This window comes from Schistocerca americana, chromosome 3 (assembly GCF_021461395.2).
Source record: "Schistocerca americana isolate TAMUIC-IGC-003095 chromosome 3, iqSchAmer2.1, whole genome shotgun sequence".
Classification (NCBI taxonomy): Eukaryota; Metazoa; Arthropoda; class Insecta; order Orthoptera; family Acrididae; genus Schistocerca; species Schistocerca americana.
Window position 1 is genome coordinate 123,717,408 of NC_060121.1, and position 18,206 is coordinate 123,735,613.

Genomic DNA, 18,206 nt, shown 5'->3' on the forward strand with positions numbered 1-18,206 from the left:
ACTGGAACTTCAAATGGACTTTCTAGTGCCCAAGAAACATTGCCTGGACCACCGACCTGCAAATGGAGACGAGTAAATAAAATGTGCACCCGACATCAGTACAAGAATTTATTCATACTTAGATAGTTCACAATAACACTTATCTGTCTTTTGAATTGACATTCTATCACTAAATGCGTTCTTTCTTTTCCAGACTGAGAACCTATTCAAATTGATGGCCCAATCCTGTGCTGACATTCTCTCATTTCGTGACACATGTTCATTACTACACATAGATTTCATATTCACCTGTCTATTCACGCTCCTGTGCGCAATAAGCAGTGAATATAATTTGTTAACGTATCATCAAACAAGTTTTCCCATCGCTTCAGTCGAAACAACATCTTTTAAGTGTAATACACCGAAAGTATATCGATGATGAGCGATAGAGAGGTGGGACGGTACGTTTGGCAGTAGGTGCAGAAGATATTTTTCGTAATTCTCACTTTGCTCCCCCCTCCCCTACGAGAAATTTTAATGTTACAGACGCCTCTTGCGGGAAATCTTACGTATTTTCACGTGGTGCAGGTGCTTTGGCTGATAAAATGTATTTTCGAGTTGTTGCGGGTGGAAGTAGGCGTTTTTGATGTTTTTGCAGAAGGGTCAAAAACAGGCTGCTTTTCAGAATGAGATTTTCATTCTGCAGAGGAGTGTGCGCTGATTTGGAACCTCCTGGAAGATTAAAACTGTGTGCCGGACCGTGACTCGAACTCGGGACCTTTGCCTTTCGCGGGTAAGTGCTCTACCATCTGAGCTCCCCAAGCACGACTCACGACCCAACCTCATAATTTCAATTGTGCCAGTACCTTCGTCTCCTACCTTCCAAATTTCACAGAAGCTCTTCTGCAAACCTTGGAGAACTAGCATTCCTGGAAGAAAGGATACTGCGGAGACGTGGTTTAGCCACAGCCTGGGGGATGTTTCCAGAATGAGATTTTCACTCAACAACGGAGTGTACGCTGATATGAAACTTCCTGGCAGATTAAAACTGTGCGGCAGACCGAGACTCGAACTCGGGACCTTTGTCTTTCACGGGCAAGTGCTTTACCAGAAATACACCATTTGATTGGACTATGTATCCTTTTTAAAAGATAAAATCTTCAATATTCCGCTTATAAAACATCAGGTTTTGCAGAAATTGCTGAGACCCTTATTTCTTGGAATTCGGAATAATTCTTACTGAATGTAAAACCTAGTTCAGGAGCAGAATACATACTATGATATTCATTACTGCAGTAAAAAAGTTGTTGTCGGAGCAATAGTTTTATTTACACTAGACTAGGGAGGGGCCACGCCCCCTGTGTGTGGCGAGTTTTAGCGTGTGTAGTGAGTGGCTTACCGTAGCGCCTGCGGTGCCCGGCGGTCCGCAGTTAAGCATCTTGTCCATTATTTGCTGCGGCTCCATCTTCTTCTGCCTGGCTAGCTCCTCGATGAATTTCACATAATCGCTGTACTTTAAAGTTTTGGACCTGAAATCATCAGCGATAAGTCACCGCATTTTCTTCAGGAGACATACAACTAAAGTCTCTGAAAAGCGTTTGGCTATTTGAGGATGTAAACGTACGTTTAGTGATTATGAAACTTCACAGAAGTTCTCCTGCACACTTTGAAATCAGCGCTCTCCCTGCTGCAGAGTGAAAATTCATTCTGGAAACAATCGTCTGGGCTATGGCAAAGTCATTTCTCCACTACATACTTTCCTCTATGGATGCAGGAGAAGTTCTGTGGAGTTTGGAAGGTACTGACGGAAGTTAAGTTGTGACGGCGGATCACGAGACGTGCTTGTAGACTTGCCAGCAAAAGGTAAAGGTCCCAGATTAGAGTATCTATCCGGCATACAATTTTAATCTCGCACAAAGTTTCAAAACAATTAGGTGAACAATGAAAATGTTCAAAGCAGAATATTGCGAGTGGGACGTAGCATGTTGAACAACCGCTCAGTATTACTACGAGAGGCCGAGGAAAGTCTTTCGAGTCACTTTGACGCAGTTCCCTAGAACTGGAGCTCCCTGAACCGTTGGATTCTAGAGTTCATTTCTCTCCCAGTCTAGGCACTGATTGGTTCCAATAGTACGGAAGCCCGTGAGAAAAAGTACAACCACGTTATGCTACTTGACGTTTTAATATGTTGTTATTGACAGCCTAACAAACAAAAGCCCGTTATCAAAACCTGCTATCCGCCAAAGTTCTAATGGTTTTGTTCTAAGTCTTTGATTTATATAGTACTCTTTTCAAGTCTGATTGTTCAAAAATATTCATAATAATAAACAAATTTATATTATTAATGTAAGTTTATTTTTTAATATTTACAATGCAGTATTGCTATTATTAATAACACTAGTCACAATGCATAATATTTCAATAGTATATACCTTGCTGACCTTTTCTGTCTATAATATGTGTTTGAAAATATTCATAATAATAAACAAATTTATATTATTAATGTAAGTTTATTTTTTAATATTTACAATGCAGTATTGCTATTATTAATAACACTAGTCACAATGCATAATATTTCAATAGTATATACCTTGTTGACCTTTTCTGTCTATAATATGTGTTAAAAAAGTTGTAGCTAGTAGTTTCCCAACATTACTTCTTGCGACACATTTAAAAGTGATTGGGCGTCACATGTCCCAGAATAAAATGGGGTTTTGTCTGTTATGACGTCAACAGCAATGTTTTAAAACACCAAGTAATACAAAACAATTGCACTTTTTTGTAATGGTCTCCCGGACTACTATGGCATGGCGACTGTTCCACTGTTGTGTCCACAACTGCGAACTGTGTCCGAAAAAGTGCTCGCCATTCGCGGAAGAAGTGCCACGATATCTCACGAACAGCCCCAGACCAAGATGGCGATAGACCCGCGCCTGTACACCATACGGCGTACAGACCGTCGTGGTCTCAAAGTGAACTTCTTTGCAAAGCTTCGGACGCGAGTTTAAGAGTCCATTTTAAACGAGTTATTACTGCGTCTGTCCTCTACAGCAGTAGGGGAGAACTGTACAATTGCTTGCGTATCTGCGTGTGATGAAAATAATTGAACAGAAAAGGATATTCATTTTAAAAAAAGGAAATAATACTAAAGTGTGCTGATATCGTACAAGATGACTAGAACATTAAAACCTACAGAATTGGAGGCAAATAACAACTTTAATTTATTTATCTCCTCTGTAGGGAACATTGCAAACATAAACTAGACGGAGAGTAACATCCCAGATGTAAACTTTCTTCTTTTCTCGATGTATACAATATTCAAGAACTAGAGGAAATTGGCACGGGCAGATTCGTCTAAATCAGCCGATTTTTGAAAAGGAAATCCCCTTCCACCTTCTACGCCTCCCGCTTCCCCTGCCACCTGTTACAGTCCTTTTTGAACGGCAAACAACAACACGGTCTATCGCAAGTGAGGGTTCCGACGTACAGCTGTAAAACTACCACAGGCTATCGTAAGTAAGCGTAGAGACGGTAGTTTTCCCATTAGCCTTGGTCAGTTAAGATCGAAACCGCGTTGCCTGTACATTAGATGTGTTGCATATCTATTGGGCATTACCTAATTTCCAACACTTCGCGCATGTCATCAATGTCATACTATATTCCCCTAAAGACCAGTCTAGAAACTGAGAGCCACGTAACCCATGGAATATTTTTGTTCTGCAGAGTTATTCTTCGGTCTGTTACTTAAAAAGAAACAGTATTTAGAGCAAAACTGAAACTGTCCATGTTCAATTTAGCTTTTGTTCGAAAATTTTTGATTTGTAGTGCATCCCCAGTGCTATTCAATCTGTATATTGAGAAAGCAGTAAAGGAAACAAAACAAAAATTCGGAGTAGGAATTAAAATCCATGGAGAAGAAATAAAAACTTTGAGGTTCGCCGATGGCATTGTAATTGTCAGAGACAGTAAATGACCTGGAAGAGCAGCTGAACAGAATGGACAGTGTCTTGAAAGGAGAATGTAAGATAAACATGAACAAAAGCAAAACGAGGATAATGGAATGTAGTTGAATTAAAGTGGGTGATGCTGAGGAAATTAGATTAGGAAATGAGACGCTTAAAGTAGTAAATGAGTTTTACTACTTGGGGAGCAAAATAACTGATGATGGTCGAAGTAGAGAGGATATAAAATGTAACCCTGCAATGGCAAGGAGAGCGTTTCTGAAGAAGAGAAATTTGTTAACATCGAGTATAGATTTAAGTGTCAGGAAGTCGTTTCTGAAAGTATTTGTATGGAGCGTAGCCATATATGGACGTGAAACATGGACGAAAAATAGTTTGGACAAGAAGAGAATATAAGCTTTCGATATCTGGTGCTACAGAAGAATGCTGAAGATTAGGTGGGTAGATCACATAACTAACGAGGAGGTATTGAATAGAATTGGGGAGAAGAGAAATATGTGGCACAACTTGACTAGAAGAAGGGATCGGTTAGTAGGACATATTCTGAGGCATCAAGGGATCACCAATTTAGTATTAGAGGGCAGCGTGGAGGGTGAAAATCGTAGAGGGAGACCAAGAGATGAATACACTAAGAGGGTTCAGAAAGATGCAGGTTGAAGTAGGTACTGGGAGAAGAAGAAGCTTGCACAGGATAGAGTAGCATGGAGAACTGCATCAAACCAGTCTCTGGACTGAAGACCACAACAACAACAATGCGAAACAGAGGGATGTAAAAGTGGAAACCACAACACAGTTTCACCATATAGACTAGGAAACGCAAATTCCTAACAAAAAGGGTAAAGTTGAAAAAAAAGTAAAACAAAACCATGTGAATAAACATGTTTCTGACGTTCATAAACAATTTACACTGATTAATAATAACTCTTGTCTTTTATTATGATTAAGAATGTTCATCTGAGTACGAAATAACAGCAATAATTATATAGATTTTTATATGTTTATGCATGTAAGCTGTACTTCCATCAAAAGTAACTGGTTTGTTAATATAAAGGAAGAAAAGTTATGTGATCCACTAACTTTTATTACATATAAAACGCAATTTATATATCGTAATGATATACGTAAAATACTCAATGGGCTAGCACTGAACGGTGTGCAGTTCTAATTACATACAAAGCAAACAAATAGACGAATAAAAAACAAAAAAGAAGTTGTCGACTCACAGTGTCTCTCACACACATTCATTTATGTTTGTTTCCGTACCACTGCTACCAATACTACCAGTAACCCAACAATTTACTACGGCATTTATGTAGTGTACCAAAACTACCGAACTGTAGTTTTTTGATAGAGCGCAGCTCTACTCAGACAAACACAGAACTGCATCAGTGGCATTTCGCGGGAGGGTGGAGACAACCGAACTGACCAGACCCCAGACTAGAGCGACAGAACTTTTACATGGTGTGCATGCAAAATTGAATTTACCCAATGGAACGCCTTCTGTTAGTCCCTATATTGGTTGATCTGTATTCAGATAATAGGTACCCTACTGTAGCAGGTTTATTCATCTTCAGGTTACTTCTATCATCATATTTCATACTATTGTCATAAGAGGTCATGATATGTAGCATGCGCATATCTTCTACCTATAGGCTTTCTTTCTTTTTTCCTTTATTGTAATTTCATTCCCCTGCCCCACATGGGCAGTGGCACAGTCCACCATTCTTCAGCCAAAAAGCTTTACAAAAAAAGAAAATACAGAAAGACAAACTCTTACATAAAAGGGGGATAAAAAGAGGGACATAAAAACACTGTAAATGGAGATGATGCGAGTTAAAATAAACACTAGAATGGCGACATGCACTGGGGGACAGTTAAAAAGTCGACATAAAGTTAAAAGAACACAGCTGGCAATTTGAAGTACACTTAAAAAAACACTGCAGGCAAAAACAAGTCAGTCACAGTATAAAAAGCACACAAACAAACGTGGACTATATACAGGTCGAGGACACAATTAAAACCACATCACTAGATGACATTGTATAACGGCACAGAACACAACATTAATGCAGCACACTTGATAATCAATAAAAATCAGGGAGGATCTGCCGGGAGGAGGGGGGGGGGGGGGGGACAAGGGAGAAGGGAAAAGGATGCAAGAAGGAGGGGGAGAAGGGGGATGAGATGGGTAGGGTGCCAAAGGAGGGCTTGGGAGGGAAGGGACAGGAGAGGAAAACAGCCGAGGAGGGGGTGCAGGGACTCAGGGAGGGAAGGGGGAAAATCCGCTCTAGGAGAAGGAGGGGAGAGGAAAAGGGGGGCCTTGGGGAGGGGGAGGGGACAAGGCCAGGCTACAGTTGGTAGGAAGCATAGATTGAATGGTAAAGTTCAACATCCGGGAGGGGGAGGTGCTGGAAATTTCCCTGATGAAGTAGATTGAAGGTGTCGAGGTGGAGATACAGTAATAGATGGACAACAATGGGTGGGAGATGGAGAGAAAAGAGGAAAGCAGGGGCTGGGGAGGGGGCTCAAGCCTGCAGACAGTGTAAAGGATGCAGAGATGTTGGAGGAAAAGAAGGAGGTGGGGGAAGGGGATGAGGATATACAAGGCAGATACACAAGGCAAGGTGGAGCATGTGGCATTCTAGGATTTGGAGGACAGATGAGGGATTTGTAGGTGTGGAGGATGGTGGAAGCATGCAGTCCCCATGTCTGGCCAGACAGGAGTTTCAGGAGGCAGAGACAGGAATGGGCTTTCTGCTGGATAGTCAGGAGATGAGGGGTCCAGGTGATGTGATGGTCAAGAGTGAGGCCAAGGTATTTCAGGGTGGGGGTGAGCTGGATGGGATGACCATAAATGGTGAGGTAGAAATAGTGGAGACAGAAGGAGCAGGTGGTGCAGCCTATGATGATTGCCTTGGTTTTGGAGGGACTGAGACGAAAGAACCACTAGTTACACCAAGTGGTGAACTGGTTGAGGTGGGTTTGGAGAGTGCATTGGGACTGTTGAAGGGTAGGATAGAGAGCCAGGAAGGTGGTATCATCAGTATATTGGAGGAGGTAGACAGTTGGGGGTGGCTTGGGCATATCAGCAGTGTACAGAAGATAGAGGAGGGGGAGAGGATGGAGCCCTGGGGGACGCCAGCAGTGGGATAAAAGAAACGAGAGTTGGCATTGTGGAGGGTGACACAGGAAGGATGGTGTGAGAGGAAGGAAGCGACCAGACAGACAAAATTGATAGGCAGGGTGTAGGTCTGGAGTTTAAGGAGGAGACTGGGATGCCATACACGGTCATAGGCATTTTGGATATCGGGAGAAACAAAAATGGCAGAGTGACTGGAGTTAAGTTGGAGGGAAAGAAGGTGGGTGACGTTAAGGAGTTGGTCTTTGGCGGAGAAAGAGGGTCAGAAGCCACACTGGGTAAGGGGGAGGAGGTGGTGTTGATTGAGGTGGCAATGGATAGGGTGGGAGAGGATGAATTCGAAGACCTTGCTGAAGAAGGAGGTGAGGCAGATGGGACGATAGGAACAGGCGACTGAAGGGAGTTTGTTGGGTTTGAGGAATAAGAGGATTGCAGGAAGTCTTCCACAGGTCGGGGTAGAAGCCGGTAGACAGGATGACGTAGAAATTGGCAATGACAGTCAGGAAGGAGAAGGGGCATTCTCTGAGGTGGCGTTAGGTGACTAGGGGCCATGTTGAATTGTGACCAGAGGATACGTCTAATGTCTTGTGCTATGTGTTGATGTCAGAGGGGGCCAACTGCCCCAGGTACTGGAGACTGGGAGCAAGTGGAGCAATCGAGGTATTGGCACATTTCATGATGGTGAGGAAAAGAGAATAATCGAAGTGGAGATCATCAGGGATGGAGATCACCTTGGGAAGGTGGAAAGTCAAGTGGTTGACCTTACTGAGGTTGTCAGGAAGAGGGTGGTCTTTATGTAGAAGGGGGTAATGTAGAGCAGAATGGGAACCAGTAAGGTGATGGAGGGCTGACCAGTACTTGGAAGAGTTTATAGGGAGAGTGGCGTTGAGTCATGTACAGGTCTGGCAACAGTCCCAGCGTTGCTTTGCTATAATAAGATTCTGTACATGTCGCTGTATTTGCCGGTGGTGTCGGAGTGTATCCCTGTCACGAGTGTGCAGGAAGCAATGATAAAGGTGGCGGAATTCATGGAGGAGGAGGACAGCACACGGAGGGAGAGTGAGACGGTGGGTGTGGATGATTTTAGTGGGAACATGAGCCTCCATGGCGTCAGTAATGACCTTGTGAAGGAAGGACGAAGAGTGGTCAATGTCGTCAGGATGGTGATAGGTAAGGGGGTGGCTTTCGACCTGGGTGGAGATGGATTCCCGGTAGGCATCCGAGCTGGAGTAATAGTAGTCATTTACTACCTTGGGAGGGGGTCAGGGCGTGGAGCTGGAGGCGTGTGGTGAGCAGATGTTATGGTGTGAAGGACGGGGAGTTGGTCGCTACCTGTAGGGTCAAGGATGTTAACGGCAATACGCCGAAGGAGATTGGCAGAGGCAAGGACAACATTGGGGGTGGTGTCGCTTTCTAGATGGGTGTGCTGGGAAAGCGGAAAAGGTCACCCTGGATCATGAGGAGGAACTGATGCCATGGCTGAAGGGCAGCAAGGGAGCGTGTACGGATGTTGATGTCAGCAGCAATCACATAGGTGGAGAAGGTGCAGTCAATGTAGGAGATGAAGTCATAGGGAATAGGAGCAGTGGAGCAGACATAGATGGTGATGCAGGTGACGGTGATGGAGGGGAAGAAGACACTGAGGATAAGGTATTCGGTGGGATCATTGAAGAAGGGCTGTGGCCAGACAGGGGTGTGCTTAAGGTGGCCGATGGCGACGCCACCCTGTACTCAGGGACCAGGAGCATCAGTTCGGTGGAGGATAGAGGGAGAGGTGGGGATAGTATGGTGGGGCTGGAGGAAGGTTTTGTTCAGGAAGAAGGTGTCGACCCGGTGGAGGGGAGAGGGTGTCCATGAGTAGGTATTTGTTGGTGTAGAGGAGCGGATGTGCAGGAAGAGGATGCATCACTCATGCTGTGCCATGATGGGAAGAGAGGGGGAGGGGTGAAGAGAGGGGAGGGAAGAGGCTTAAACTAGGGTGTCGAGGTGGGTGAAGGTGAAGAGGGTTTGGTTGTGGGGGTAAATGGCGAAGGTGTTGAGGTGAAAGACGGTGTGGGCGGCGTATTCTTTCTTATATAGATATATAAATTAAAGTCCGTCGCCGCAGTTTCTGTTTGTATGTTCCGGATAACCACAGGAACTACTGTAAAGATTTTGAACTGGTTTTCATTAATTGATAACCGACTCACACAGAAGGTTTCTGTATATGAGTTATAAATATCTCGTTCAAATTGGCTGAGCTACAATCAATTAACTACTGCGAAAAAGATGCAGTGCCATCTTCTTGGAATTTTATAAGGCCACCTGACTGTAGTGCCACGTTGGTACTAGCTACTGCTACCTAGATGCTGATGCGAGACTTCCTAAATGCCTTGCGATGCAGCACATATGAGATATTAAGCTGATAAGTACGAATTTTTCAGTTTCAAGTTAATGTTTACGGAGTGTGAAGGAGAATGCGGGAGAAGGTAACACAGAAAATGTTGTTCGCGTCGGATCGCAGTTGGAGTCGGGTGAACGGGACAGTGTGTTAGCTCGCAGCTGCCATCATTGGCACGAGATGTTACTCCAAACGCCAATTAAATATGGAACAGATAAAATTCGTTCCTCCTGAGAAGTTTCCTGGCGTGCGCTGTTTAAATAATTTAAGTTATTGTAAAGTGGTGATATTCAGTTATCTAATGATGTTCTCTGATTTTTAATCTTAACTCTACACAGTGGCCAGTAAATAAAATTAGCGCGACGTTCAACTGAGGAGAATGGCAGGGAACAGCAGAGCACGGAGAGTTGGGCAGAATACTGATGGTGTGATGATGATGACTATTATTATTATTTATCTGTATATACCTCATGCCACCTGTGAAAAGCTGGGGCAGGTCGCTCGTCTACGTTCGTACTCCTCAGGCCACTGAACAGTGCGTGGCGGTGCGTATTTCGCGTAAACGCGCAAGTGGAATGGGAAGAAAGTGAATTGTGTTGAGTGAGTAAAATATATGACTGCGTACAGTGCTGTAGTGTTCCCCACTATATACATTCCACGCTACAATCAGGTTGGAGCCCTGACAATGTTTACTTTCGAGTACGTGCGCGTCGTTCGTTACGGTCACGAGCGCTGCTCAGCGTTGTTTAGTTGTAGTGTCTGAGTCATATTTGTGGTTCGCCTTCTAAGGCACCGTCGTTTTTGCGTACGCTTCTCCGTTGTACTGGGCTTTTATAGGCGACAAGTGTCACTACATTTTTGTCTGCCAGGGCCTTGGCTACGTCAGTCGGGCTGATGCAAAGCATTACAGGAATTCACAGGTAGGCGACACTTCCGCCACCCCCCCCTTCCCCCCCCCCCCCCCCCTTCGCGGCAATGTGACAATGTGACACTGGCTGCTCGATGGCCATCCCGACAAGCTGCCGGAAGTGCCGATACTGAGACCACCGAAAGTCAAACGCAATTACCAAATCAGGCATCTCCTGTGCACCAAGGTGCGTACTGAATCATATGAGGGCCGCAACGGCCCCTCCATCTGCCATAGGTGTCAACGTTTGCAACACACCGGCAATTACTGCTCACTGCGTTTTTTGTGTGTCAAGTGTGGCGGCTCACATGCGTCAGAGGACTGCAAACTCCCGGCCCTAGAAAAACCCACATGCGCCCGCTGTTTGGACGCCACTCACGACCCCCACCATCTGGCTTCCTGGAAGGGTTGCTCTATGTATCTACATCTACATTTATACTCCGCAAGCCACCCAACGGTGTGTGGTGGAGGGCACTTTACGTGCCACGGTCATTACCTCCCTTTTCTGTTCCAGTCGTGTATGGTTCGCGGGAAGAACGACTGTCTGAAAGCCTCCGTACGCGCTCCAATCTCTCTAATTTTACATCCGTGATCTCCTCGGGAGGTATAAGTAGGGGGGGAGCAATATATTCGATACCTCATCCAGAAACGCACCATCTCGAAACCTGGACAGCAAGCTACACCGCGATGCAGAGCGCCTCTCTTGCAGAGTCTGCCACTTGAGTTTGTTAAACATCTCCGTAACGCTATCACGGTTACCAAATAACCCTGTGACGAAACGCGCCGCTCTTCTTTGGATCTTCTCTATCTCCTCCGTCAACCCTATCTGGTACGGATCCCACACTGATGAGCAATACTCAAGTATAGGTCGAATGAGTGTTTTGTAAGCCACCTCCTTTGTTGATGGACTACATTTTCTAAGGACTCTCCCAATGAATCTCAACCTGGCACCCGCCTTACCAACAATTAATTTTATATGATCATTCCACTTCAAATCGTTCCGCACGCATACTCCCAGATATTTTACAGAAGTAACTGCTACCAGTGTTTGTTCCGCTATCATATAATCATGCAATAATGGATCCTTCTTTCTATGTATTCGCAATACATTACATTTGTCTATGTTAAGGGTCAGTTGCCACCCCCTGCACCAAGTGCCTATCCGCTGCAGATCTTCCTGCATTTCGCCACAATTTTCTAATGCTGCAACTTCTCTGTATACTACAGCATCATCCGCGAAAAGCCGCATGGAACTTCCGACACTATGAAGAAGGCTATGAAGTCTTTCCACTCTGCAAAAAGGAAATCAAGGCCGAATTGACCACCATGGCCATCGCAGGACTGCACCCATTTCCCCATATTAAGGGGTAAACCTAATGACCAACAAACCACAGATGCTCAGGCAGCTGACACATCCATGACACAGGAGTCTCCTGCGGCTCTGCCCCCTATGGCGACATTCGCTGCTCAAGCTCATTCTATTCCTGCTCATCCGTCTCCTGTGACGAATACCAATGCTCACCAAACAGGACACAAGTGTCGTCTCGAAAAGTGAGACTTTTTTCAAACTGAACTGCAGTTCAGACACATTGCGAGGAAAGGCAGGTCATCGATTCCAATCTCATTTGCTTGCCATCGGCTTTGTTGCTTTCTCAATATCAGTATGAAATTGTGTACAGACCCTCGGTAAAGCATGGCAATGCAGACGTCCTATATCGCCTTCCGATTGTCCCAGACTCTCATTTTGATGCATCTGCCGCATCTTGTTGCCAAATCGATGTGCAGGACTCTGAATTGCTAGAATCTTATCCCTTGCACTACCGAAAAATTTCACAGGCCACGGAAGCAGACCCAGATCTCAAGATTTTGTTGCATTACATTCGCACGCCTTGGCCTCGTTCAATGAACAGTATCCAGAACTAATTTGTGCGCCGATATTTTGCACGTCGACATAACTTTCAGTTCAACAGGGTGTGATCCTACTTGAAAATGACAGTGGACAATCGAGTGTGCTTATTCCCAAAGTGTTGCAAAAGGACGTGTCATTCTCAGTTTGGTCTAACACTCAATCCCCACGGCAACGACTGCACATACACTTTGCACGACCATTTTGGAACATTCGTTGACTCATAGTGGTAGACGCTTTTAGCAAGTTCCCATTTGCAGTGCCTATGGCTTCTGTCACACCACGCAGCGCCATTCAAGTGTCGTCCTCCATATTTTACACAGAAGGTTTGCCAGAAGTACTTCACGTGATTTTGAACAGTTTTGTGAACGAAATGGCATACGTCATTTAAAAAGTGCTCCGTTTCACCCCCAATTCAACGGAGAAGCAGAACGCCTCTTACGTACTTTTAAACAACAGATGACCAAGCTCTGCGCCACCCACATTTCACAGGCGCCGCAACTGTTTCTCGCCTCCTATCGCTCACACACAGGAGACGAACCATTACCGGCGGAACTTCTGCATGACCGCCGCCATTGGACGCTGCTACACTTGCTACACCCACCGCAGCATCCGGCGCGTCCGCAAGTGCCGCTTGGAGCCGCGCAGTCTTGCTCTTTTCAGGGTTTATGGCAACCGTAGGCGCCGGGGAAGAGGTGTAATCCAGGAACGCATTGGCTCTTTTACGTACTTGACTGCAGGTCCCGATGGTTTGCAGCGCCACCACCAAAACCAAATTCGTACATGTCGTTCGTCCTGTGATTCTACTGCACTTCTTTCCCCAGATTCATGGCCTTCGCAGCCGCCTGGTGGTGCCACCAGGAGGAGCAGATGGATGATGTGCCCTCGACCCCCCCATCCCACTCGCCAACCTGATGGATATGGACCCGTCGTGGCCGTCGCCATCACCGGTCCAGGACGCGCCCTCAGGCCTGGACATGTGTCCAGGCAAAGGTTTTCCAGGGGATATTCTTGTTGCCTCGAAAGCCAGATAGTGGGGTACGGTCAGGAGTATGCCGTTCTCCACAATCGTGGCTCCTGGCTCATCTCTATGTCCAGCGTCCTGTCTTCCCCCCACCGTCGTTCGCATCCTCTCTACACAACAACGGTGCAGCATTTCGGGTAGGAGGCATAAGCTGTCGCCAACACACTGGTCGGCAAAGATAAAGTGCAAATATCGACTAGTAGGCACTGGATCAAGCATGCCAATCACAAGAGAGGCCAGAGACACACCCACAATAACAAGCCACCACCGCCCCATCGACAGTGTGTATTTAGGCCACCGCCACGGATCAGACAGCCTCATTCAGTCACTCAATCATCCAGTCTGACATCTGTCAGTTTAGCCGCAGAGTGGGTTTAATTCATCACAGGCTACGACCGTACACAGTGAACAGATTAGTGACTATAGCGGGACTAGTTTACCTCAGCCAGAATTGTACTGTACTAGCAATGAGATACTTAAGTTTTTAATGTCAAGATTACCGATACTGACGGCTAGAGGACTATTACTGATGAGCTTGAACCACAACACATGTACTCTATTCAAGTTAAGTATAAAGTTTCCAGTTCATGTAAATAAAGACCTCTATTAATCTATGTATGCACTTGTGTTTCAGAAAGCAGATACTGGACATCCATAACAACATCCTCTCTCTTGCTTCCTTGTGGTACAGGACTCTGCATCTTCAAAAACTCCACTTGGCTAAACTTCAACCTGACAACACCTGCCAGTCTCCTTAGTGCTGTTGATTACCTAACCATGAAAATCCAGAAGGCAATGAAGGCCTCTACCTCGATTGTCCCAAAGGCTTTAACCCCACTGGATGACTTGACTCCCCTATTATGTAAACTGAAAATCCAGAAGTACCACTACCGGAGGTGCTGGAAGCAGTTTCGAGACCCTTTGGTTAAATGTCACATGAGGGGACTCCAACGTGAATTCTGCCACTGCCTCGCCAATGGGAAAACAGAACAATGGATGGACAAGATGTCCACCTTTCTCGTCCAACATAAATCAGAAAGGGCTGTTGTCCAAACCCTATGGCACTCCAGAGTCGAGACCAACCACCGCATCTGCACAGTGGATGGTTTAACTTACAATGCCCTCTGTATGGATGAAACTCTGGCCAATGCACTTGGGACCCAGAACCAATTGCTTATCCAGGACCTTACGCCTGATGGACTCTTGGATGAACGCGATCCTCAGATGGAAGCATGGGCAGTCGGCTCCAGATTTGGATGGCATCTTAAATGAACACTTCCATCAGCTTCCTTGCTAGCCACTAGTCTTATTTACCAGCATCCTAAACTGCTGTCTCACAACCAGCCTTTTCCTCTCACAGTGGAAGCAGGCCAAACTGATTGCCTACCCGAAGCCATTGACAGATCCTATGATCCTTACTAAGAACAGGCCCATTAGCCTTCTAAATACTATGGCAAAGGTCCCAGAATTTTTGATCCCGCACTGTCTTTTCCAAAGTCTGGTGACATTTGGAACGATCAGTCCAGAACAGTTAGGATTCACTTCCCACCTGTTGGCTGAATTCCAAGTTCTTAGGATCACGGAATATGTCAGAAAGGGCTTTAACTCCACCATGTCGACGCCAACGGTATTCCTGGACGAGAAAAACGCATACAACAAGATTTAGAAGGACAATCTTGTGTACAAAATGCTGACACAGACTACCATCCCAGACACTATTTTCAAGATCGTCGATAATTTCCTCCATGATAGAATCTTCTTGGTTATTCAGCAAGGAAAATGCTCAGGCTTATGTCACATGTTGATGGGTACCCCTCAAGGCTCTGTGTTGTCTCCCAACCTGTATAACATTTATGTTAATGAAATTCCAGTCATCTCACATTGCCACCTGGTGGAATACACCGATGATACGACGCTCTACACGACCAGCCGCAACATGGACCAGCTCACTGCTACTCTCCAGAGGCAGGTGGACATGATGGTCACCGGCTGTCATTCAAACAAGATTGCCCTCAATGTCGCCAAAACTATGGCAATCTACTTCACCAAACGGTGCCCAATCCTCCACAACTACATCACTATTGCAGGCGCCCAGATCCTGTGGTCCCCTGATACCAAATACGTGGGTGTCTGCATGGATAAAAAATAGCTCTTCCACCGCCATGCAGAACATGTCACCTGAAAAGGACAGAAGCTGATAAAACCGTTGTACCCAATGTTCAACAGCAGGGAACTGAACCAATCAAGCTCCAACTGTACCAGACGATTGTCCACCTTTCCCTCACCTATGGGTCCTCCATGTGGGCCACGATTAGTGCCTCCTGGACGCAGATCCTCTAGCACCTGCAAAATAAGGTGCTTTGGTGGAGCCTGCATGCCCGTCCCCTCACAAGGATAGTTACTCTCCATGAGGAAACAAACATTGTAGCTCTGAAGACGTCCATTAGAGAGAAGGCAAGGCATCTCTATGTCAAAGTGGATGGCTTACACTACATTGGTACAACGACTCCCCAGCACCGATACACTCATCCTGTTCCTCTCATCATCCTCGAGGAATCACATTCAGACCATGACTAATGATAGCCCTGTTACAGCCATCAATAAAGTATCAGTCTTGATATGACCACTTGATATACGTCGACTATCATATGGCCACCAATATCAGTACCTATGTCGTTGTGTTACCTATTGTCTGCTACCTTGAACTTCCACCATCAGAGGGTGGTATGGCACTTCAATTCCCACCACCACACCTTCAATGTGCATTCCAATGATGTCATTTGAATGACATCATTGTAGGATAGAACATTTTTAGCCTTACACCAAGACAGTAAGACAAAGATTGACCGGTGGCACTGTACCTCAACCTACCGCAAAAAAAGGTGGTGTAGACTCCAAGACAGTGAGACTGCCATCTACCTGTGGCGCTCTACCACAACCTAACACAAAACAAAAAAAGTGTAGACTCTATGATACTTCCATGGGTCCATGTTGCATTGTGTTTATTCTTTGTTTTGGTTATACAGTTATTCCTTGTTTTTTTCGTTGAGACTGAATGTCATGCAGACCACATAATTCTGTGTAATTAATTTATGTATGGAAATAAATCTTTTCACGACTTACCCACAGGCCACATTGATTGGGAAGAGGGGAAGGTGGGTGTGCAACTGGACAATTGCGTCCGACAATTGCGTGCGTGGTCGTGCGGTAGCGTTCTCGCTTCCCACGCCCGGGTTCCCAGGTTCGATTGCCAACGGGGTCAGGGATTTTCTCTGCCTCGTGATGACTGGGTGTTGTGTGATGTCCTTAGGTTAGTTAGATTTAAGTAGTTCTAAGTTCTAGGGGACTGATGACCATAGATGTTAAGTCCCATAGTGCTCAGAGCCATTTGAACCATTTTTTGGACAATTGCCCAGGATGGTAGGTTTTAGGGGGAGGCAACATTTGTGGAAAATTGTACAAAAACCACGGACATCAGACAAGTTCCTAAAATTTATATCTCCTGCTCACTGGCGAATATTAATTGACATACACGTAGAAGTGTGTTATGTGGTGTCGTATATTCTCGATGCTGCTAACAGAGGTAAGAAACAGTTTGATAAAGTGATGTTAATTTTTTTTTGTAGCTTATAAGAGAACATTCTTACATGTTTTATTTTTGATTGATAAATATATCACAATGCGGTTAAAATGGTGTTAAGGTACATCTACACCAGCGTGGTTTCGTTAATAAACTCTTAATATTCATGCATATATTTTTATGGAATGAGATTTTCACTCTGCAGCGGAGTGTGCGCTGATATGAAACTTCCTAGCAGACTAAAACTGTGTGCCCGACCGAGACTCGAACTCGGGACCTTTGCCTTTCGCGGGTAAGTGCTCTACCAACTGAGCTACCGAAGCACGACTCACGCCCCCTCCTCACAGCTTTACTTCTACCAGTACCTCGTCTCCTACCTTCCAAACTTAACAGAAGCTCTCCTGCGAACCTTGGTAGGAGACGAGGCACTGGCAGAAGTAAAGCTGTGAGGACCTAGTGTGAGTTGTGCTTGGGTAGCTCAGTTGGTAGAGCACTTGCCCGCGAAAGGCAAAGGTCCCGAGTTCGAGTCTGGACCCGGTACTCAGTTTTAATCTGCCAGGAAGTTTCATATATTTTTATGTTTATAAAGAAAACAATGTGTTTTTTGGAACTTTCTGTAATCAGAATTCTTTTAACTTCTGTCAGTCAAATGATGAATCAACTTACCATTGCGTTCTTGTAAACTTTGTTTACATTGCGCAAGCACCTATATTAGCAGAGAGTAGCAAATGCAGTCTGTACGATTTTCACGCGGACGACTAAATACAGTTTGCTTTATTTCGTTAAACTAAGATGCAAGTGGCTTCTAATGTGATCCCTGCTCTGTCGTCGGATGCTGCTTTGCAATATTTTGATAATTCCTGAAGAAAATGACTGGAAAAAAGCGACTAAAAGGGACTCAGGATCAATCTCCGACAAAAGAAAAAAGAAACAGAAAAAGAGAAGAAGAAGCACTCAAAAAACTTCCGTGCCTTGACGTTTTTTATAAAATATTCAAAAAATTCAGATGCAGAAGAAACACACTCCTCAACTGAAATTGTAGAAGGCCAAGCCCAAATAAACCCAAATACGGAGAAAAAACACTTCCACCAAATGAAAGTGAAAATGGAACGCCAATCTTTGAAGAACATTTCACACCCAGCGCTTATCCTTTTTTGGTGGGGAGTGGGGAGGGAAGAATTGATAAACTCCAAAACAATGTCGCAATTGTAACTCTTCAGGCTTTCCCGGCGATCTAATGACATCTTGGGTTGTCGGGTGTTCTGCCGGATATCAGCGTCGTACTTGCACGATATTTCGGTCACGTAGCTCGAGACCTTCATCAGGTGC

The 18,206-nt window shown here is 45.1% G+C and overlaps 1 protein-coding gene across 1 annotated transcript in view; it reads right to left on the reverse strand.

The window, feature by feature from the left end:
• Positions 1-18,206, reverse strand: part of LOC124607257 (tubulin polymerization-promoting protein homolog) — a 126,937-nt gene that overhangs the window by 16,257 nt on the left and 92,474 nt on the right. Inside the window, exon 3 of the mRNA XM_047139532.1 lies at positions 1,379-1,508. Within this exon, the coding sequence (XP_046995488.1) occupies positions 1,379-1,508 (130 nt within the window). The remainder of the gene's footprint in view (positions 1-1,378; positions 1,509-18,206) is intronic.